This window comes from Lipotes vexillifer, unplaced genomic scaffold (genome assembly GCF_000442215.2).
Source record: "Lipotes vexillifer unplaced genomic scaffold, Lipotes_vexillifer_v1.1 scaffold213, whole genome shotgun sequence".
NCBI classification, from domain to species: domain Eukaryota; kingdom Metazoa; phylum Chordata; class Mammalia; order Artiodactyla; family Lipotidae; genus Lipotes; species Lipotes vexillifer.
In genome coordinates, this window is record NW_006780610.1 from 1,876,694 (window position 1) to 1,899,310 (window position 22,617).

General features: G+C 40.8%; 1 protein-coding gene across 2 annotated transcripts in view; it reads left to right on the forward strand.

Moving 5' to 3' along the window:
* Positions 1-491: 491 nt before the first annotated feature.
* The window catches only part of TRIT1 (tRNA isopentenyltransferase 1), a 44,091-nt gene continuing 21,965 nt past the window's right edge, over positions 492-22,617 (forward strand). For both annotated transcript variants that reach the window (XM_007453763.1, XM_007453764.1), the window contains exon 1: positions 492-665. In XM_007453763.1, coding sequence (XP_007453825.1) covers positions 492-665 — 174 coding nt within the window. The remainder of the gene's footprint in view (positions 666-22,617) is intronic.

A 22,617-nucleotide genomic window follows, 5' to 3' on the forward strand; every position in this document is an offset into this window, starting at 1 on the left:
TCACTGGCTGTAGCACTAGATATGCAAGCCATTCTCCCCTCTACTAACAATTATTGGGTGTCTGTTCGGTATCAGGTACTGTACTGGAGATACAGTAGTGACCTAGGCAGAATCTGTTCCTTGCCTTTATAGAACTAACAGTCTGGAGAGAAAGTCAGACAATGGACAAGAGGTCAATATATAATTTCATATTGTAATTAGCTCTATGAAGAAAAAGAACTGGGTGCCGTGAAAGAGAGAATAATACGGATAGATCTATTTTAGATACGACTGCCATGCCCCACTTAAGAGAGGAGGTAGTTGAGGTTCTCACATCAGCAGCTAGTTGATGGCAGTCACAGCGGGAGCTTCAGAGCGTGGGGACCTGGGGCCCTCACCTCCTTCCTCCCTCCCTCCCTCCGCAACCTCCCTTCGGAGCCCGAGGTCCGCGCAGGCGCACTGACGGTTGCCATGGGGACAGCTGCTCCTGCGCAAGCGTAGACTTCTTTAAGATGGCGGCGGTGGCGGCTGCACGAGCTGTGTCTGCGGGCCCTGGGCTCCGGGGCCTAAAACGGACACTGCCTCTTGTAGTAATTCTCGGGGCCACGGGCACCGGCAAATCCACGCTGGCGTTACAGCTAGGCCAGCGGCTCGGTGGCGAGATCGTCAGCGCTGACTCCATGCAGGTATGACAGTGCGGCTGTCCCCAGCCTGGTAAACCGGAGACTGTGCGTGGGCCTCTGGCTGAGTGGATACCCTGTCGCTTCATGGTAGTGGGTGAACCCCGAGGCTTGTGGGGCGGAGGGGGCCGGGGAAGGGCACCCATAATTCCTAGGCGCCCACCATATGCCGGACATCGTGCCAGGTGTTTCACTGCCATCATCTCATTTACTTCTCAGGATATTACTGTTTGGTGTAGGTACTGTTATTATCTCCATTTACCGATGAGGGAATTCACCTAGGGAGGTGAAACGACTATCTCTGTGTCGCTAAGCGAATTCGTGGAGATGGTATTTGAACCTATAAGGTTGATCTATAGGTGTCCATTATATACCTTTTGAAGGAAAATTATTCCAGAGCTTTTGCTATTTAGAGTTCCCAGCGACACCAGGATAAATCATTTACCATCTACGAGTGTCTGCTGAGGGAATGAAGCCGGTTGGATAGTCAGGAGACCTGGATTCTCCTCCGCCATCTGCCATCTGCCATGTAACCTAAACAGAGTCGGTTTTGGGGGACGTTATTTATCTGAGACGTGGAGAAAATGCCGCCTACTTCACAAGGGCTCTGGTGCTTAATAAGGGAGAACATGAGTGTTAGAAAGAAGAGCAGGGTGGCCTGTCCTGAAAAAGTCCAGGCACTTGGCAAATGCTTTATGATGCCGAGATTTTTAACTTACCGGCTGATGGGAATCAGCAGGCTTTGCCCTCTTCCTTGAGCCACAGGGAGGCCCAGAAGGAGTGTGTACACATCACACCTGGGAGCATTTGTGCTCCGATTGAGGATGAGTGACATTTGGGGTAAATCTCCGATGGAGGAATTACAAGTTAAGAGTTTTCACCGTGTAAATGAGATGCTCGGTGAAATGCCCGGTGCTGAACCTATAGCACCTGATGGGTATTCAGCAAGAAGGGGCAGCCCTTCTCCCCACTGTACCCCGTAAACTCTGGGCATGGTTTCCACCCTCATTAATTCATGTGGGATGACACGACCATCAACACACATCAGATGATTAGGATAATTCAACAAACCTTTGTTCACAGCCTCTGCTTTGTGCTGGCTTTGAGAGGCAGACTAGCTCAAATCCCAGCCTTGCCTTTTCTAAGATATGCAACCTCAGCCTGACCTCTTCATGTCTTTGTTTCTTCTGTAAAATAGGAAGAATAATATCAATAACACGATATTATTGTGATGGTTAAACGAGATTAAATATGTAAAGCGCTTAATACAATATCAGGCACACAGTAAGTGCTCAAAATATGATTAGGTGCTATTTTCTGCAAGGCCCTTTTGGAGAGACAAAACTGCAATCCCTGTCTTCAAGGAGTTTTAGTCCAGATAAACATGAAACAAAGCAAGTTAATACGTGTTTGAAGTGAGTTATTGATGATGCTTTGCAAGGGGTGGGGATGGGAGGTGGGGAGGAGAGAGACTACCGTGTTAGATCTTATGATGGACCATAGAATTTCTGAGAAGAGAGAAATCAGTGAAAGCTGTTATAGTCATGGAAAGCTCTGTGAAAAGGGACTTGAAGGATAGGTGAGTTCTAGATAGATAAAGAAGAAAAGGCATTGTGTCAGAGGAAGGAATGTGAATGAAGATTTAGAAGGTGAAATTAGCTTAGTGTGCATGTAGGACAGTGAAAGGAGACTATTTAATAGGTAGTGTAGATATTGTGGAATGGGGGATGAGTAATGTGATGAAGACAGTGTGTAAGAAGCATTCATTTGTGAGCAGTATGCCGATGAGTTGAATTTGGGGGAGGGTGGGAGGGGCATACCAAAAAAAATCCAACAATGTAGTAATAATAGATCTTTGGCTTGATATTTCCGAGACTTGGGTAATATGGGCTTCGGTAAGATGGCGTTTCACTGATAATATCTAAGGTCCATTGTGGTCTTAATGTTTTGTAATTTGGGGCTGATATGTTAGTGGGAATGAATGGAAGAGAAAGATGTAACATTTTGAAGGTAGTATCATGTTACAGTATGAGTTGGTCACTGATTGTGGAAAGAAGAGAGCAGTGCACACAGTGTGTTTCTGGTTTGTGTGCCTGGGAGAGTATGGTGAGCCTGGAAGTCAGGAAGATCTGGCGGGGCGCAGTGGAGGTGGCAGCAGGACATCCATGGGGAAAGTCTAGTGGGTGTGTGAAGAATGCAGCAGGTATGATCCTATGTTAGGACTCTTACACTCAGAGGTTCCCTCTGCCTGGTGGAATGTCTTCCCCTACATAAGCATGTGGCTTGCTTCCTCTCTTTGTTCAGGTCTTTATTTAGATGTCATCTTATTGAGGCCTCTGACAATCCTATTTAAAACAACACAACACACTGTTGCTCCCCGTTTCTGCCTCTTCCTCAGGTACCACACATTGTCCTTGTCAGGAAAGCGTTCTCAATAAAACATCTTAATTTTACAAATGTTTTTAAGTAAATTAGCGGGTTCTGGCAAAAAGGATTGGTTATAGCTCTATAACTGCTGTTATCCATTATTCAGAAATGTTTCTTTACACATAGCTGTGTACCATAAGGTTGAGCTTGCTAGAGGTCTCGCTCGATGTGAAATAGGCCACATCAGTTAGACACTTTGTGCCTTATGTAGTACTGATGATATGGTAGATCCTTAACATTTGATGAAACATTTGTTGACCTGTCTTATCAAAATGGCACATCACGATCCACTTAGATTCTTCCTGTTGTTATAAATAACTAGAGTATGAAAATTAAATTTCTTTCATCCTTGGGATGCTGTGAGGATTAATTAATGTGTGAAAAACACTTTGAAGATAATTGAGCTTTCTGAACTGGCAATAGGTTGTGTTTAATATTCATAACATGGATATATTCCTCTCAGACCCATTGGAAAACTTTGACCTTTGATTTTTACTTTTCAGTTCAAATAATGAAATAAAGTATCTCTGCCCCATTCACTGTGGGTATACGCAGTTCTTCATTTCTCCCTTTGCTTACCATGCCCCTGGTAGGGTAGTGCTACTCTGCTTGTTTTTTAGCCAATGGAAGGAGATAATGCTTTTCAGTGACTTGAGGTTGACTCAGAAAATTTTTGTAAGCATGTGAACAAATGACATTCTTTTTTTTTTTTATAAATTTATTTATTTTTATTTTAGGCTGTGTTGGGTCTTTGTTGTGGTGTGCGGGCTTCTCTTCTTGCTGAGCACGGGCTCTAGGCACGTGGGCTTCAGTAGCTGTGGCACTCGGGGTCAGTAGTTGTGGCTCACGGGCTCCAGAGTGCAGGCTCAGTAGTTGTGGCACACGGGCTTAGTTGCTCCGCGGCATGTGGGATCTTCCCGGACCAGGGCTCAAACCCGTGTCCCCTGCATTGGCAGGCGGATTCTTAACCAACTGCGCCACCAGGGAAGTCCCTAACCAGCTTCTTAAAAGAACTTTTTCAGCTTTAGTTAAATCCACAGGCAGAATAATAACTTAAATTTGAATAGCACTGTTTATAAAATGCTTACATATGCTTTTTAATCCTCACAATAACCTTGTAAGGTAGACATTATTATCACTTCACAGTTAAGGAAACAGGTACGAGGTCTTACAGTAAGTAGCAGACCTGGAGTTGGACATAGGTCTCTACTTTCCATGCTCAGTGCCTGCCTTTTCTATACACAAAGTTATCCCTTTAGATGAGGCAGGAGCTGTGGGATTCAATTATTAGAGAGTATTTCTTAACTTGTATGACACTCATCCTTCACAGGAGTGTGCTACATTTTGGTCAGGGTATAAAATGTATTTTAGGATTCATATTGTAGATCTTGGTGTGAATTCATAATGATATCTCTCAAGTTGAGTGTTGAGCTGAGTGTTGGCCATGTGATGCATTGCTACGGGGCTGAAACTTACTGCAGCTGAGATATAATTTAATGTCAATAATTCGAAGATACCAAAGGCAGTGTTTAGTGGAACAGAGGGAAACTAGGCCTTGTGGAGAGCCTAGACCGAGCAGTAAACTTCCTTGTTGTGACAGCCACGCAGACTAAAGGGGGACCTAATGGAAAGTGGATAATTAGAAAGGTTTTTCAAGTTTCCAAATTGATCTTTCTAAAAACCAGTATTTGAATTTTAATAATCTCTTTTGGAATGCTGCCCAGAGTTTTGTATTTCAGAATTGTACCAGGAACTCAGAAAGGATTGTAAAACACTGCCTTAAATAAATTCTCTTGCACCTCATACTTCTTTTGTCATCCCTTTGTCCTACCTTAACTGTAGGGTCATCCCAAGGCAATCCCAGCAGGGCACTTCCCATCCAGGGAAAGTGCTTGTTTTTGTAAACATTGAAGAAGTAAGCGCTCTAAGTATTGAGGTAGCTTCTTTGAGATAAAACCACACTGGAGTGTTAAGGGTAGTGTGTCTAGGGTGATAATGTTGTCAGGGAACATAATAGACAATGACTTGCTTTTTTAGCCATGTAGCACCTGAGGTCCTGCCTGGCCCCTCACTTCTCATTCTTGTGTCAGTGGTCTGTTGAGCGGGAAGTCAGAACTAACTTTCTGAGGGATTACTTGCTTAGGGACTTCTGCTGGGCTCAACTGTGGATTTTTCATGGTAGGTCTGACAAAAGTGAGAAACATTTGTGCTTAATTTTCTGAGTTTTCCAAACCCCAGTTTCACAAGTTGTAGACGCATAAATATTCTCAGCTTGCAGCAAGAGTCTAAATTCAAGGAGGGACAGGTAATACAATCCCTGTTTTCCAGGATGGAAAAACTGAGGTGCAGAAAGATTAAAGAGCAGACTAGAGATCACACTGCAAGACACTTGCACACCTGGGAATTGGATCTGGGTCTTCTAACTCATGTGTAGTGTCTGATATATTGCAGGAAGATGATACTGAAGGTCTTCTTTTCAGTCTGAGTCTTTTTCTTGGCATGTAAATTTAAGGTACAATGCATCGCCTTCAGTGACTGGATGAAACATTGTACTGAGAAATTTGAAGGCACTTGCCAAAAGATGTACAATGGCTGCCTGGAAATACAGACTACCAACTATATGCCTAGAGAAAATAAGCAAAGTGTTCTGTTTGGGTTTATAGAGAGGAAGTATCTCTAATGCCTTAGTTCCTCAAGTCCTGTGGAGAAACAGTAGTCATACATAGGAGCACAGTTCCCTTGTGTTTGCCTAAACCTACAAGAGGGGAAGCACATTATTTTTGGCAGTCTGACTAGTAAGCAGGCTATGTGTCACCTGACGCATGTGGAGTTCTGCATTCTTTGTCTGCTTTGGAACATAATTTAGGAGCAGTGTTTTTTTTACCAAAGGACTGTTTGATAGTGCTCCAGGGAGATCTGGGTTGCATGGGGGAGAGATATGAAAGTAGAGATGGGATAGTGGATCACAGTGGCTTACTAGGACATGAAAATGAAAGCTAGAAAAATCTGTTAACTAGGAGAAATGAGGGCTATCCAGAGGCTACTTGCCACAACTTACAGAGGCAGTGTTTTAAAGGACTGAGCTTGAGAGTAGGCCAGAGGAAATCTCCAAATTTTTGACTCATCTAAAAATATATATATTAATTTCTAGGTCCCTGTGTTCAGATCCATTGTGAGTGAATTTGGCTTTCCTTTGGCTACAGTATTAAACTTGGGTGGGTTGTACATATATATTCAGTTTTTTTGCAGCTGTGGGAAGAACTTTAGAGTCAAACCTCCCATGTTATGTAAGGAAAGAGAAGTGACTACTGGCTAAATGGGAAACTATAGGAGAGCACAGATGGGACTTGCAGTTTCAGATTTGTGAGGATGAGGTGCTGCCCTGATGTTTCAGTGCCTGGGGCAGGGTGTTGAAACAGCTCCACTTCAAGAAGGAATATATGTTTGAGGGGTGTAAGTTATTTGGGTATATAGGAATTCACCTCTGTGCTCTGCATATACTCTAGTATGGCTTAACTGAACTGGTTGTGGTTTCCTGTGTAGTTTGTTGGATTCTTTAGATAAGTTTGAATCAGACCAGGGTCCTGTTTGTCTCTTTGCTTACCTTTGGGGCCCTACTTCTGAGCTGGAACTTCACCGCTGCTCCTTCCTCATTGTGTCAGCCAGAGTTCAAGCTCTTACCACTGTACCATGAATAATAATAATATTGAAAATAATAACAATAATAAAATATATGTCAGGCAATGTTCTAGATGTTTGCCATATATTATCTCATTTAATATCCTCACCACAGCCTTATTAGGTAGGCCCTATTATTATCTCACCCCTACCAAAAATTACTTTCTTGAACCCTCATCTCTGTCTCTATCTGGGGTAATTTTGCCCCCCCCCCGGGGGGGGGGACACTTGGCAATCTCTGGAGACGTTTTTGGTTGTAACAAATGGAAAGGTGGGTTCCTGGCGTCTAGTGGGTAGAGGCCAGGAATGCTGCAGAACATCCTACTATGCATAAAACAGCTCCTCCCAACAGAGAATTATCTGGCCCAAAATATCAATATATTGTACTGAGGTTGAGAAACCCTGTTCTACATTACTGTTAGTTTTTAAATTTTGAAGTAATTATAAGATTTACACAAGAATTTCAAAGATAGTACAGAGAATTCTTGTATATTCTTCACCCAGCTTCTTCTAAAATTAACATATCATCATGGCACATTTATCAAAACTAAGAGATTGACATAGGCACAATACTGTTAACTAAACTGTAGACTTTATTTGGATTTTACCAGTTTTTCTACTGATGTCCCTTTTCTGTTTCAGGATCCAATGTAGGATACCATATTACATTTAGTCCTCATGTCTGCTTGTCTCCAATCTGTGACAGATTTCTTGGTCTTTGCTTGTCTTTCATGACTTTGCTACTTTTTGAAGTGTACTGGTCAGCTGTTTTGTGGATTGTCTTCTCAATTTGGGTTTGTCTGATGGTTTCACGTGATTATGAATTTTGAGAAGGCATCCCCCAGAGGTGAAGTACCTTTCTCATTGCATCATATCAGGGTATAATGTCAGCATGATTTAACATCAACTAGTGATGTTAACCTTGATCATTTGGTTTAGGTTGTGTCTGCCAGCTTCCTCTACTGTAAAGTTAAATCTTTTTCTTTTCATTTTTTAAAATTTATTTATTTATTTTTGGCTGTATCGTGTGACATGTGGGATCTTAGTTCCCTGACCAGGGATTGAACCTGCGCCCCATGCAGTGGAAGCTCAGAGTCTTAACCACTGGACCGCTGGGGAAATCCCTATTTTTCCTTTCTGTACTCTCTTGGTTGGAAATGAACTGCTAAGTCCATCCCACATGGAAGGGGAGGGGATTTAAGCTCCACATCCTGAAGGGAGGACTATCAAAGAATTTGTGGGCATATGTTAAAAGCACCACAGTAATTAATATTTTAGGGGAGTTGCTTGAGGCAATGCAGATATCTTGTTTTTCCTTAAAGTTTCACCTCCTAATTTTAACATTTATCAATGAATCTTTCCTGCTATAATTATTGTGGTAATTTCCTTCATTCCTTCTACTTCTATTTTATTTTAAATTATGTGTATGTTTGGGGTCTTTATTTTATTTATTTATTTATTTGGCTGTGTTGGGTGTTTTTTTAAAAATAAATTTATTATCTTTTTATTTTTGCCTGTGTTGGGTCTTCATTGCTGTGCACGGGCGTTCTCTAGTTGCGGCGAGCGGGCGCTACTCTTCATTGCGATGCACGGGCTTCTCATTGCGGTGGCTTCTCTTGTTATGGAGCACAGGCTCTAAGCACACAGGCTTCAGTAGTTGTGGCACACGGGCTTCAGTAGTTGTGGATCGCGGGCTCCAGAGCGCAGGCTCAGTAGTTGTGGTGCACAGGCTTAATTGCTCCGCGGCATGTGGGATCTTCCAGGACCAGGGCTTGAACCTGTGTCCCCTGCATTGGCAGGTGGATTCTTAACCACTGTACCACCAGGGAAGTCCCCCTGGCTCCTTTTTTTGGTGAATGGTATTTAGATACCAAGAGCTGGGTGCTAAGTGTGCTTGTTGCTAGGAAGCATATGTATATACACTAATTCATGTATATACAAATATCTATATTTCTGTATCTATCTGTATGTATATTAAAATAAACATGAATTTATACTGATATCTCTGACTCTGCTCCACCACAGGGTTTATATTAATCTTCCCTTCTTGCTTATTTGTGACTTCTTTCTTAGAGTAAGGAACCTGGCTCTCCTTGTCTACAAGTATTTTATTTGTACAACCCTTAAAGTAGTTTAAGTAGTTAATACTGTGAGAACAAATTTACCAACTACAGTATGATGTTTGTGTTCAGTTCTTTTTGTTCATTTTAGCCATGTAGTATCTAGTCGTAACATTGTTTTACAAAGTTACTTAGGTCAGCTCCTCCCCACCCCCCCTCCAGTGAGGTTATGTCATACATTTGTAATATAATTAGATTCAGTTATTGCAGTCTGCGTTCTGTCCTGGTTCTTCAGACATTCTGGCTATTATTTTTTTTAATTTGCATACAGTAGAGTGCATTCATTGTTGTGCACAGTTCTGTGGGTTTTTACAAATGGAGAGAGTCAGGTATGCACCATCACAGTACCATACTGAACACTACCATCACTCTAAAAATTGCCTTATGTGGCCTCTTTGTAGTCAACTCCTCTACCTACATCAATTTTTGGCAACCACTGATCTGTTTTCTGTCCCTATAGTTTTGCCTTTTCCAGAAGGTCACATACATGGAGTCATTCAACATCCAGCTTTTGGGGTCTGACTTTTTTCACTTAGCAAAATACATTTAAATTCTTCAGTGTTGTTGCATGAGTCCATTTCTCTTTGTTGTCGAGTATTATTCCATTGTACGTAATATGTTCATTGACCTGTGAAAGGCCATCTGAGTGTCAAGTTTTTAGTAGTTGTAAAGAAAGTTATTATAAACATAGCTAGTGGTTTAACTTTACAGGACTGGTTTAACTTTATAGGAAACTACTAAACTATTTTCCAAAATGACTGTACCATTTTGCATTCCTACCGGCAGTGAATGAGAATTTCTGTTTCTTTGTATTCTTTCCAGCATTTGTTTGTTTGTTTGTTTGTTTGTTTGCTGTACGCAGGCCTCTCACTGTTGCGGCCTCTCCCGTTGCGGAGCACAGGCTCCGGACGCGCAGGCTGAGCGGCCATGGCTCACGGGCCCAGCCGCTCCGCGGCATGTGGGATCTTCCCGGACCGGGGCACAAACCCGTGTCGCCTGTATCGGCAGGCGGACTCTCAACCACTGCGCCACCAGGCAAGCTCTTGAGTGAATTTTTATAAAAGGTGTAAGATATGTGTGAATGTCCAGTTGCACCAGCTCTGATTTTGAAAGACTGTCCTTTCTCTGTTGAATTGCCTTTGCACCTTTGTCAAAGACCAGTTGACTATGTTTGTGTGGGTCTATTTCTGGTGCCTCTCATCTGTTGCATTGATCTGTGTGTCTGTTCTTTTGCCAGTATTGCATTGTCTTTAGTTACTGTAGCTTTATAATAAGTCTTGAAATTTGATAGTGTAAGCTGTCCGACTTTCTACATTATTGTTTTTAATCTCTGTGTAGTATTCCATTTTATAGGTGTATCATAATTTACTTAACCAGGTTTCTGCTGAAGGACATTTAGTAGGTTTAGTTTTTTGGGGTTTTTTTTTGCTTTAATAAATGATGCTGAGATGAACATCTTTGCACAAACATCTCTGCATTTGTGTGATTCTCTCTTCAGGGTAAATTTCTGGAATGGGATTGCTGGATGAGAGAATGTACATGTCACTTTCTTATTCTTCCAGTTTTCTAAGAGCTTTATTAGAGTATATACTTTTTTTTTTAAGATTTTTTTGTTTGTTTGATGTGGACCATTTTTAAAGTCTTTATTGAATTTGTTACAATATAGCTTCTGTTTTATGTTTTGGTTTTCTGGCCTTGAGGCGTGTGGGATCTTAGCTCCCTGACCAGGGATCGAACCTGCACCCCCTGCACCAGAAGGCAAAGTCTTAACTACTGGACTGCCAGGGAAGTCCCAAGAGTATATGCTTACTTTATATTATTTTTCTTATTGAGGTTAAATTCACATAACATTAACCATTTTAAAATGAAGAATTCAGGGACTTCCCTGGACAGGGGGCACGGGTTCGATCCCTGGTCGGGGAACTAAGATCCCAAATGCTGTGCGGCGTAGCCAAAAAAAAAAAAAAAAAAAAGAACGATTCACTGGCACTTAGTACGTTCACAGTGTTGTACAACAACTACTACCTCTATCTAGTTCCAAAACATTTCCATCACCACAAAAGAAAACCCTGTACTCATTAAGCCACTATTTTGAGTTTCCCCTCCCCCCCAGCCCCTGAAAGCCACAAGTCTGCTTTTAGTTTTTATAGATTTTACCTGTTCTGGATATTTCATAGAAATGGGATCATACAATGTGTGACCTTTTATGTCTGTCTTCTTTCACTTACATTGGTTGTAGCGTGTATTGGTGCTTCATTCCATGCTTGAATAATATTCCATTGTATGTATTGATCACAGTTTGTCCATCTGTTGATGGACGTTAGCACCTTTAGGCTGTTGTGAATAGTGCTGCCATGAACATATGCGTAATGTATTTGAGTATGTGTTTTAAATTATTTTGGGTATATACCTAGGAGTGGAATTGCTAGGTCATATGGTAATTCTGTGTTAAACTTTTTGAGAAATTGCCAAACTGTTTTACACAGTGGCTACATCATTTTACATTCCCACCATCAGTGTATGAGGACACCAGTTTCTCCACATCTTCTCCAAAACTTATTTACCTTAAAAAAAAAAAAAAAAAGTCATAGCTATCCTACTGGGTGTGAAAGTGGTATCTCATTGTGGTTTGGATTTACATTTCCCTAGTGACTAATGGGCATCTTTTCATGTGTTTGTTGGCCATTTATGTATCTTCTTTGGAGAAATGTCTATTCAGGTCCTTTGCTTATTTTTAAATTGGGCCCCTTGTCTTTTTGTTTGAGCTGCACACATTACATTTTGATACATATTGCCAGACTGCTTTCAAAAAAGTTTGTACCGGTAGTATGTCTATTTCCCTGTACCCTTGCAATTCTGTGTGTTATCAATCTTTTCATTGTTGTCAGTCTGGTAGACAAGAAATGGATGTCATTTAAATTTCACTTCTGAGGTAAATTGTCTCTTTAAGGGTGCATTGGCCATTTGTGTTTTTCTTTTTTGAATTTCCTGTTCAATACCTATTATGCCTACTTCTGTATAATGTTTTTCATTTTTGTGTTTATCAATTTGTAAGAGCATTTTGTGTATTATGAGTTTTAACCCTTTGTCCAGTCTCATGGGTTGGAAATATTTTTTCAGTTGGTCATTTGTCTTTTGACTTTTATGAATTTTTTTTGCCATATTAAGGTTTTTATTTTTTTAACATCTTTATTGGAGTATAATTGCTTTACAGTGGTGTGTTAGTTTCTGCTGTATAACAAAGTGAATCAGCTATACATATACATATATCCCCATATCTCCTCCCTCTTGCGTCTCCCTCCCACCCTCCCTAGCCCACCCCTCTAGGTGGACACAAAGAACCGAGCTGATATCCGTCTGCTATGTGGCTGCTTCCCACTAGCTATCTATTTTACTTTTGGTAGTGTATATATGTCCATGCCACTCTCTCACTTTGTCCCAGCTTACCCTTCCCCCTCCCCATGTCCTCAAGTCCATTCTCTACATATGCATCTTTATTCCTGTCCTGACCCTAGGTTCTTCCAAAAAAAAAAAAAAAAAAGGTTTTTAATTTGTATATTCTTATACGCTTTTTAGGAGTACAAGTTAGTTTTAGTATTCTTTTAGAAAGAGTTGACATCTGAAGTTTATAATCCATTGAACTGTTGGAATTTACAGATGTGAATAAAAGGTGTTGTTGATTCTCTGCTGTGAATGAAAATATATCCTGGGCCTCCTTGCCTTCACTGTGCATGTTGCTCTCCGCTTGGAGTCTCCTACACATTTGTGCAGGTAGATGCAGATTAAGCATGGGATCCTGCATTGTCCAGGCTTACTTAGGTCTGGATACCTTTGGTTAGCTACCCAGTTTCCTTGCTCTCTCTCTCTTTTTTTTTTTTTAACGTCTTTCTGCCTAGTACGATACTTGTAACAATGGTTTTTACCTTCAGCTGCACATTGGAATCACCTGGAGAGCATTAAAAAAATACTGATGCCTAGGCTTATAGTGTTCAATAAATACCTGTTGATTTGGATTAGGTGATTTGCCTAACTCTTCAGGTGCCAATATTCTCTCCTAATTTATAGTCAGTCTTTAAGGTTTTCATTTAGCCCACTTATTTAGCCTGGTAGGCAGTTTTATTTACTGGGAAAACTGGATTTTAGTCCCAGCTTTGCTACTAACTCACTGTATATATAACTTTGGAAAGTTACTGCCCCTCTCTGGGCTTTTTTTTTTTTTTTTTTTTTTTTTGGCTGTGTTGGGTGTTCGTTGCTGCGCACGGGCTTTCTCTAAGTTGTGGAGAGCGAGCGCTACTCTTTGTTGCAGTGCGCGGGCTTCTCATTGTAGTGGCTTCTCTCGTTGTGAAGCACGGGCTGTAGGCGCATGGGCTTATGTAGTTGTGGCACATGGGATCAGTAGTTGTGGCTCACGGGCTCTAGAGCACAGGCTCAGTAGTTGTGGTGCACGGGCTTAGTTGCTCCGTGGCATGTGGGATCTTCCCCGAAGAGGGCTTGAACCCGTGTCCCCTGCATTGGCAGGCGGATTCTCAACTGCTGCGCCACCAGGGAAGCCCCCCCTCTCTCATTAAAGTCCAGATAGTAAATAGTTTAGGCTTTGTGGGCCATACAGTGTCTGTCTGTGTCAGTGTCTAAAGCTCCTTTCAGCTCTGGTATTTTTTGTGTCTCTCCTTTCGAACCCTAGTCAGGGAACTTATCTCAAAGAGCCAAGGAAAATCTTTTTTAACCACCAGCAATTAAATATAGGTAATATCAAGCATTTGTGTACTGCTTACCATCTGCCTGGCACAGTTCCAAACATTTTACATATATTCACTCTAATCCTCAGAATGACCCAGCGAGGAGTATAGATGCTGTTATTATCCCCATTTTACAGAGGCAAACTTGAGGCAAAGGAAAATCAGATACTTAAATAACCTGACAGATGAAGGCTAACTGGGCTGTAGAGCCAGATTTGAACCTGGATTTTCTGGTTCTATTATGCTATACTCCTCTCCCTAACTTAGACATATACCTCCAAATAATGGAGCATCTCAGCTGTTATACTCTATCATAGCTATTCTAAGAGAAAATATCATTCAAACCATCAAAAGTGGGCCAATCTTGAGGCTGTAAAGATGGCTACAAAATAGAAACTTTATCATTAACTTTGTTTTTTTCTCAAAGTAGCCCTTTTGTTTCTGTCTCAGCATTATAGTCACATGGCATTGTCTGTGTGCATATTTCTAGCTTTCTGTCACACTTACACTGAACCCCTTCAAGGTTCTCAAGAGTATGGTAGCTGTATTCTCCTCAACTTCTTGAATTTAATTCCACCTCAGTAGGAATTCATTACTTCAAGCAAGCAAACAGACCAGAGTCAAATGACGATAAAACTTCTACTGATAAGAGGCAGCAGAAACAGCTTGGGTTATAGGTAGAGCATCTAGGCTTTAGTCCTGCCTCCACTACCATCAACTATATGGCCAGGGGAGCTCTCTGAGCCTCAGTATTCTCAAGATAAAATTTAGGTGATAAGACTAGTTACGTTATCTCTGAATTTCCTAATATCCATGCCTCATCAGTGTTTGCAGGTGGACTTTTTTTTTTAACGTTTTGCTTTTTTTTTTAAAATTTTATATTTATTTTATTTCTTTCTTTTTGGCTGCGTTGGGTCTTAGTTGTGGCACGCGGGACCTTTTCCTTGCAGCACGCGGTCTCTTCGTTGGCAGTGCTCGGGCTTCTCTCTAGTAGTGGCTTGCGGGTTTTCTCTCTCTGGTTGTGGCGCACAGGCTCCAGGGCGCATGGGCCCTGTAGTTTTGGTGCGTGGGCTTAGTTTGCCCATGGTATGTGGGATGTTAGTTCCCTAACCAAGGAGTGAACCTGTGTCCCCTGCATTGGAAGGTGGATTCTTTACCTCTCTACCACCAGAGAAGTCCCCTGCAGGTGGACTTCTAAGCAGCCACAGCATAGACTCTGCATTGCAAAGTTTCTCATTTTAACTTACAAGTATGTGCTGATTTTGCATTCTCTGTTCTTATCTGTCTATATTTATTCAGACGTACAAATGTTTCAAATTCTTGTTACCACCAAGTAATTGATGCTCTGGAAGAATACATCACATACATATTATGTATGCACTTTTTGGGGGGCTGTGCTGTGAGGCTTGTGGGGTCTCAGTTCCTTGAGCAGGAATTGAACCCAGGTCACAGCAGTGAAAGCCCAGAATCCTAACCACTAGGCCACCAGGGAACTCGCTGTGTGCACTTCTTTTTTCTTATTTATTTTATTTTATTTTAATTTATTTTATTTTTGGCTGCGTTGGCTCTTTGTTGCCATGCGTGGGCTTTCTCTAGTTGCGGCGAGCAGGGGCTACTCTTCGTTGCAGTGTGCAGGCTTCTCATTGCGGTGGCTTCTCTTTGTTGCAGAGCACGGGCTCTAGGTGCGCGGGCTTCAGTAGTTGTGGCACACGGGCTCAGTAGTTGTGGCTCATGGGCTCTAGAGCGCAGGCTCAGTAGTTGTGGCGCATGGGCTTAGTTGCTCCGTGGCATATGGGATCTTCCTGGACCAGGGATCGAACCTGTGTCCCCTGCATTGGCAGGCAGACCACTGTGCCACCAGGGAAGCCCTGTGTGCACTTCTTAATTTGATAAGCATAGCTTTATGTGATTCTAATCCCTTTTCCTTTGAAGAGAGATAGCCATAAGAAAGTAAAAGTCATGATTGGCACTATAAATTCCAAACCACTCCTTTTACCAGACTGACTGAACTGGTCAAGGTACTGGTTCTCCTGCTTCCTGGGCATCTTAATCTGGCTGTTTATTCAACGTGTCTGCAGTTGAATCTCTGCTAAACAAAGCTAAAAGTAGTAGTTGTCTGCCATGATGTTCCTGCAGCTAATCCATTGTTTCCAATGTAGTGAAGTGTAAATTTCTTTAAAAGGTATCCTTTTATTAAAGAAAAGTTAGACAAGAGACTGACTTTTTCTCTACTCTTCAACATCTCTTCAGCTGAATAACCAAATTCAAATTCCTTTAATCAAAAAGGAAAATCAACTTTCTGGCGAGTGTCAACATCTTAAAAAAAAAAAAAATTTCCTTTTATCCTCCTATGCCAAAACTTTTCCTGAAGCTTGGGCTATTAGAACTAGAAGGGATGTTAGATATGAGGAACTTGAGGTTCCAGAAATGAAAACTGACTTTCCAAAGTCACAAAGCTGATCTGTACAGAGCAGAGATGAGCAACATAGTGGGAAAAGAACACTGATTGTGCAATTAGAAGACATGGATTCGAAGTTTGTCTCTGCCACTAACTAGCTGTGTGACTTCAGGCAGGTTACCTGATGTGTCTACGTTTCTGTTTCCTCACTGGTGAAATGAGGCAACATAATTTCATAGGGTGTGAAACTCTTAGCATAAGATCTAGCACTCTGTACCTCTGGCACAGAGTACTAATTGAGTATATTCCATGTATTAGACACTGTACCAGGTGCTGAGACTAGAGATAAAATACAGTCTTCCCTCAGAACTTGTAGTCTAGTGGGGGAGATCAAAATACTTCATATGTACAAGAAGTTCTGTGATAGAGGTAAATACAGGGTATTGTGGAAGCATGGACGACAAGCATGGATGGGGGAGGATTGGGGAGAGATCTCAAGGCAGGCTTTCATTAGAGGTGGTGCTAAAGAGTTTGGGGCTGCATGAAGCCATATTTTCATTTTAGAAAGATCACTGGCTGCAGTGTGGACTAAATTGGAACGGTTATACGCTAAAGGAAGGAAGATCAATGAGGAAGCTGATGGAACAGTTCAGCTGTGAAATCATGAAGCCTTCAGTTGATGTAATGGCAGTGGGAAATGTAATGGTGATAAGCTTTGAGATAATTTGGGGAACTTGTGTGAATAGAAGTTGAGACAGATTGGAAATGTGAGGGGAGAGAGACAGAGATACTAGAATCACTTAAAGATTTTCGGTTTGATTATCGAGGTGGTTCACTCAAGTATGCGTTAGAAGATAAGGAGGTCAATTTGGACATAGTAGGTTTCAGGTACCTGTTTGGGCTGATGATGGTGATGATGATGATGATGATGATGATGATGATAGCTACCTAACATTTATTGCTGCTTCCTATAGGGCAGGCCTATTCCATATGCTTTGCTGTATCATTTATTTAATTTTTACAATAATCCTTTGAGGTAGATTTAAGATTATCCTTACTTTATAAATAAGGTTTATGAGGCACAGAGAGGTTACTGTCTTGCCCAAGGTTACATAGCTAGTAAGTTGTGAAGCCAGGATTTAAATCGTGGCAAGCAGACTCTAGAGTCCTTACTGTTAACCGCTTCATCACTATATTATATACCTCTCATAGATGATGGAAATGTCCACTAGGCAGTTAAATGTACAGTTCTAGCATCATGAGAGAGAACTAGATTGCAGATAGGATTTCGGGAGTTATCAGCACAAAAAATGGTTGTAGAAGCCATGGGGGTCACCCAGAGAAAGTTTATAGTACAGAAATGGCAGGTAGATGACATAAAGACCGCCATTTCTCCATATTGTTCCCATGACAGACATTGCTAATAGATCAGTGGCTGGCCTCAGTAAAGTAAACTGAGGAAGGTCCAGTGAGATAGGAAGAAAACCTGGAGAAGATGGTGCCATTTGAAGTCCCAAAGGAGAATGATTTATTTATTTATTTTAAATTTTATTTTATTTATTTATTTGGCTGCGTTGGGTCTTAGTTGTGGCACGCGGGATCTTCATTGCGGCATGCAGGATCTTTCGTTGCGACGCATGGGCTTCTCTCTAGTTGTGGCTCTGGCTCAGTAGTTGCAGTGCATGGGCTTAGTTGCCTCGTGGCATGTGGGATCTTAGTTCCCTGACCAGGAATCGAACCCTCATCCCCTGCATTGGAATGCGGATTCTTAACCACTGGACTACCAGAGAAGTCCCCAAAGGAGAATGATTTATGAAGGAGAGCTCAGGAGTATCAGATTGTTGTATTCCCATTACATGTTTTGAGAGCTTAGCAGAATAATGTTATATTTGGCAGTCAGGGTTCGTTAGTGATCTCAGTGAGAGAGATATCCATGGAGCAGTGGTGGGCAGCCAGCAGAGAAGGTGGATGGATAGTTATATTGATGCGTAATCCAAGATTGTGGTTTTCAAGGCAGGTGTAATCCCTAGAGGCAAGAAAGGGATTGAAGGGCTTCAGCATCTAATTTGGATTAGGAAGTAAATGAAGTCAAAAGGGGGAAGATAACTTGAGAGGATGGAACCAAACTAGTGGGGGGTAGCTTTTCCTTTTGCTTGTAGACAGCTGTGTTGGTGCATCATAGCCAGCCAGCACTTGGACAGAGCTCCAGGATCTGCCCAGTGTCTCTGCTGGTTAGCACACTCATTAGGGCCATCCTGCAGCATGCCAACCCCAAAGGGTTGGAGCTTCAAGGAGTGGGACCTTTGGCTGTACAGATTTTTGGGGAGTTTCTCCGAGGTGAAATTTCTTTGGACCAGGGTTTCTCAACTTTGAGACTCTCGACATTTGGGGCTGGATAATTCTTTGTTGTGGGGGCAGGGGGTTGTCTTATGTATCATAGGATGTTTAGCAGCATCCCTGGCCTCTACCCACTAGACGCCAGTAGCATCCCCACCCCCAAATTGTAACAAAAAAATGTTTCTAGACGTTGCCAGGCACCCCCTGATGGACTAATTCACTTCCAGCTTACAAACCACCACAGCTCTAGATTCTGCTGGTTTTCCTCTAGGTCTCTGTTGTAGATTTCCCTCACCTTCATTAGCTCCTCTGGGCACTTGAGCTCTGTTGGTTTGGAGAGTTTGGGTTATTTCGGCCTTGTAGCCTTTTTTCAGAATTTTTTCAGACTGAAAATAAACTCTCAATAGAGGTGAGACAAAGAGGCATTATTTCCCTATAGTACCCAGTTAAATACCTAGAACATTAAATGTTTAATGATCATGAAGTTTAGAGAAGGTTGTAAGTCAATCTTTAATCTCTCTCTTATAAACTTTATATATCACTTAATCTCCTTATAGTATATTTGTGTCTCTAGCTAGCTGGGCTCCTTGAGGACAAGGACCCTTTCTAAGTTTTTGCACTCCTAATGTCTTGCAGAGTACCTGGCACACAGTAGACTCTCAGTAAATGTTTGCTGAGATAAGCCAGTTTTGTTGATAATTGGCAAAGTAGGTTAAACCTGCAATTTCTGAGTATTTCAGTTATCAAGTCTTACAAAGAGGCCAGAGTTCCCTTAGTATTGTCGAAATCTGATTTGTGCAGAGAAGCATTTTATCTAGTCACTTCTATGTACACAGATCACAGGTGTCCTCTGGGAGAATGGGAAATGGAACAGAGTGAAGTGCTGCCTTTAAAAGATAACACAGATCCTTTTAGTTCTTCTAGCACCTAGAGCTGACTATGCTATAGGTAGAGTCACACTGAAACTATAATTAAAGATGGAAAATAGACGAAATGTCAGGCAGTCAGCTACAAACCTGTTCTCGTGGAATGATGTTTTCTAGACAGGTAATAAAATTATAAGCCCAATTATGGCATTTACAATAAGAATATGGACCAATTGTGACATTTATAAAGCTGATGGTTTTCTAGGTTTGTTTAGATATTTATCCTTAATGCAAATATATAAAATATTGCTCTGTTTTTGCTTTTTGCCCTAGCAGTATGATTTTTTTTTTAGCAGTATGATTTTAATTGATAAATAATGTGGACCATAAAACACAAAATTCATAACTGAACAGTTCAATAAATTATCAAAAAGTGAAAATACCTGTGTAACCACAGTTCAGTTCAAGAAATAGAGCACTACCAGCCCTCTCAATAATTTTGAAAAATACCGTATGATTCATCAATTCTACTTCTGGGTATATATTCAAAAGAATTGAAAAATTCAACAAATCTTTGACATTTTTATTTTATTTTGCTAATTTTCACTAGTTTCTCATTGTATCTAAAATCTATCATCAAGTCTTTTTAAAGTTATGGAAAAATATACATAATATATAAAACTTACCATTTAACCAACCATTTCAGTGGCATTAAGCATATTCAGGTTGTTCTGCAACCATTATCATTCTCCATCTCCAGAACTTTTTTCCTCTTCCCAGACTGAAATTCTGTACCCATTATACACTAAGTTACCATTCCTCTCTGCCCCAGCCCCTGGCAACCACCACTCTACTTTCTGTTTCAAAATTTGACTATATTCTATGTATGTCATATAAGTGGAATCATAATATTTGTCCTTTTGTGACTGGCTTACTTCACTTAGCATAATGTCTTTGGGGTTCATCCATGTCAGAATTTCCTTTCTTTGTAAGGCTGAATAATCTTCCATTGTAAGTATAGAACACATTTGTTTATCCATTTATCTCTGATGGACACTTGGGTTGCTTCTACCTTTTGGCTGTTGTGAAAAATGCTGCTATAAACATGGGTGTATATATATATCTGTTCAACTCCCTGCTTTCAGTTCTCTTTTTTTTTTTTTTTTTTTTTTTTTTTTTTTTTTTTTTTGTGTGTGTGTGTGTTAGTTTTTGCTTTATAACAAAGTGACTCAGCTATACATATACATATATCCCCATATCTCCTCCCTCTTGCATCTCCCTCCCACCCTCCCTATCCCACCCCTCTAGGTGGTCACAAAACACTGAGCTGATCTCCCTGTGCTATGTGGCTACTTCCCACTAGCTGTCTATTTTACATTTGGAAGTGTATATATGTCCATGCCACTCTCTCTTTGTCCCAGCTTACCCTTCCCCCTCCGCGTGTCCTCAAGTCCATTCTCTATGACTGCATATTTCTTCCTGTCCTGCTCCTAGGTTCTTCAGAACCATTTTTTCTTTCTTTCTGTTATAGATTCCATATATATGTGTTAGCATATGGGACTTGTTTTTCTCTATCTGACTTACTTCACTTTGTATGAGAGACTCTAGGTCCATCCACCTCACTATGAATAACTCAATTTCGTTTCTCTTTACAGCTGAGTAATATTCCATTGTATATACGTGCCACACCTTCGTTATCCATTCGTCTGTCGCTGGACACTTAGGATGCTTCCATGTCCTGGCTATTGTAAATAGAGCTTCAAAGAACATTGTGGTACATGTCTCTTTTTGAATGATGATTTTCTCAGGGTATATGCCCAGCAGTGGGATTGCTGGGTCGTATGGTAATTCTATTTTTAGTTTTTTAAGGACCCTACATACTGTTCTCCATAGTGACTGTATCAATTTACATTCCCACCATGTTTGTTTGTTTGTTTTTAATGTATTTATTTATTTATTTATGGCTGTGTTGGGTCTTCATTTCTGTGCATGGGCTTTCTCTAGTTGTGGCAAGTGGGGGTCACTCTTTTTTTTTTTTTTGTTTTTTATTTTTTATTATTTTTAAATATCTCTATTGGAGTATAATTGCTTTACAATGGTGTGTTAGTTTTTGCTTTATAACAAAGTGACTCAGCTATACATATACATATATCCCCATATCTCCTCCCTCTTGCATCTCCCTCCCACCCTCCCTATCCCACCCCTCTAGGTGGTCACAAAACACTGAGCTGATCTCCCTGTGCTATGTGGCTACTTCCCACTAGCTGTCTATTTTACATTTGGAAGTGTATATATGTCCATGCCACTCTCTCTTTGTCCCAGCTTACCCTTCCCCCTCCGCGTGTCCTCAAGTCCATTCTCTATGACTGCATATTTCTTCCTGTCCTGCTCCTAGGTTCTTCAGAACCATTTTTTCTTTCTTTCTGTTATAGATTCCATATATATGTGTTAGCATATGGGACTTGTTTTTCTCTATCTGACTTACTTCACTTTGTATGAGAGACTCTAGGTCCATCCACCTCACTATGAATAACTCAATTTCGTTTCTCTTTACAGCTGAGTAATATTCCATTGTATATACGTGCCACACCTTCGTTATCCATTCGTCTGTCGCTGGACACTTAGGATGCTTCCATGTCCTGGCTATTGTAAATAGAGCTTCAAAGAACATTGTGGTACATGTCTCTTTTTGAATGATGATTTTCTCAGGGTATATGCCCAGCAGTGGGATTGCTGGGTCGTATGGTAATTCTATTTTTAGTTTTTTAAGGACCCTACATACTGTTCTCCATAGTGACTGTATCAATTTACATTCCCACCAACAGTACAAGAGTGTTCCCTTTTCTCCACACCCTCTCCAGCATTTATTGTTTGTAGATGTTTTTGATGATGGCCATTCTGACCTGTGTGAGGTGATACCTCCTTGCACTTTTGATTTGTATTTCTCTAATGATTAGTGATGTTGAGCATCCTTTCATGGGCTTGTTGTCAATCTGTATATTTTCTTTGGAGAAATGTCTATTTAGGGCTTCTGCCCATTTTGGGATTGGCTTGTTTTTTTGATATTGAGCTGCATGAGCTGCTTGTATAGTTTGAGATTAATCCTTTGTCAGTTTCTTCATTGGCAAATATTTTCTCCCATTCTCAGGATTGTCTTTTCATCTTGTTTATGGTTTCCTTTGCTGTGCAAAAGCTTTGAAGTTTCATTAGGTCCCATTTGTTTATTTTTGTTTTTATTTGTTTTTGTTTTTATTTTGTTTTTATTTGTTTTTATTTATTTATATATCTGTTCAACTCCCTGCTTTCAGTTCTCTTGAGTACATACCGAGAAGTGGAATTGCTGAATCATATGGTAATTCTACTTTTCTTTCTTTTTTTTTTTTTTTTTTTTTTTTT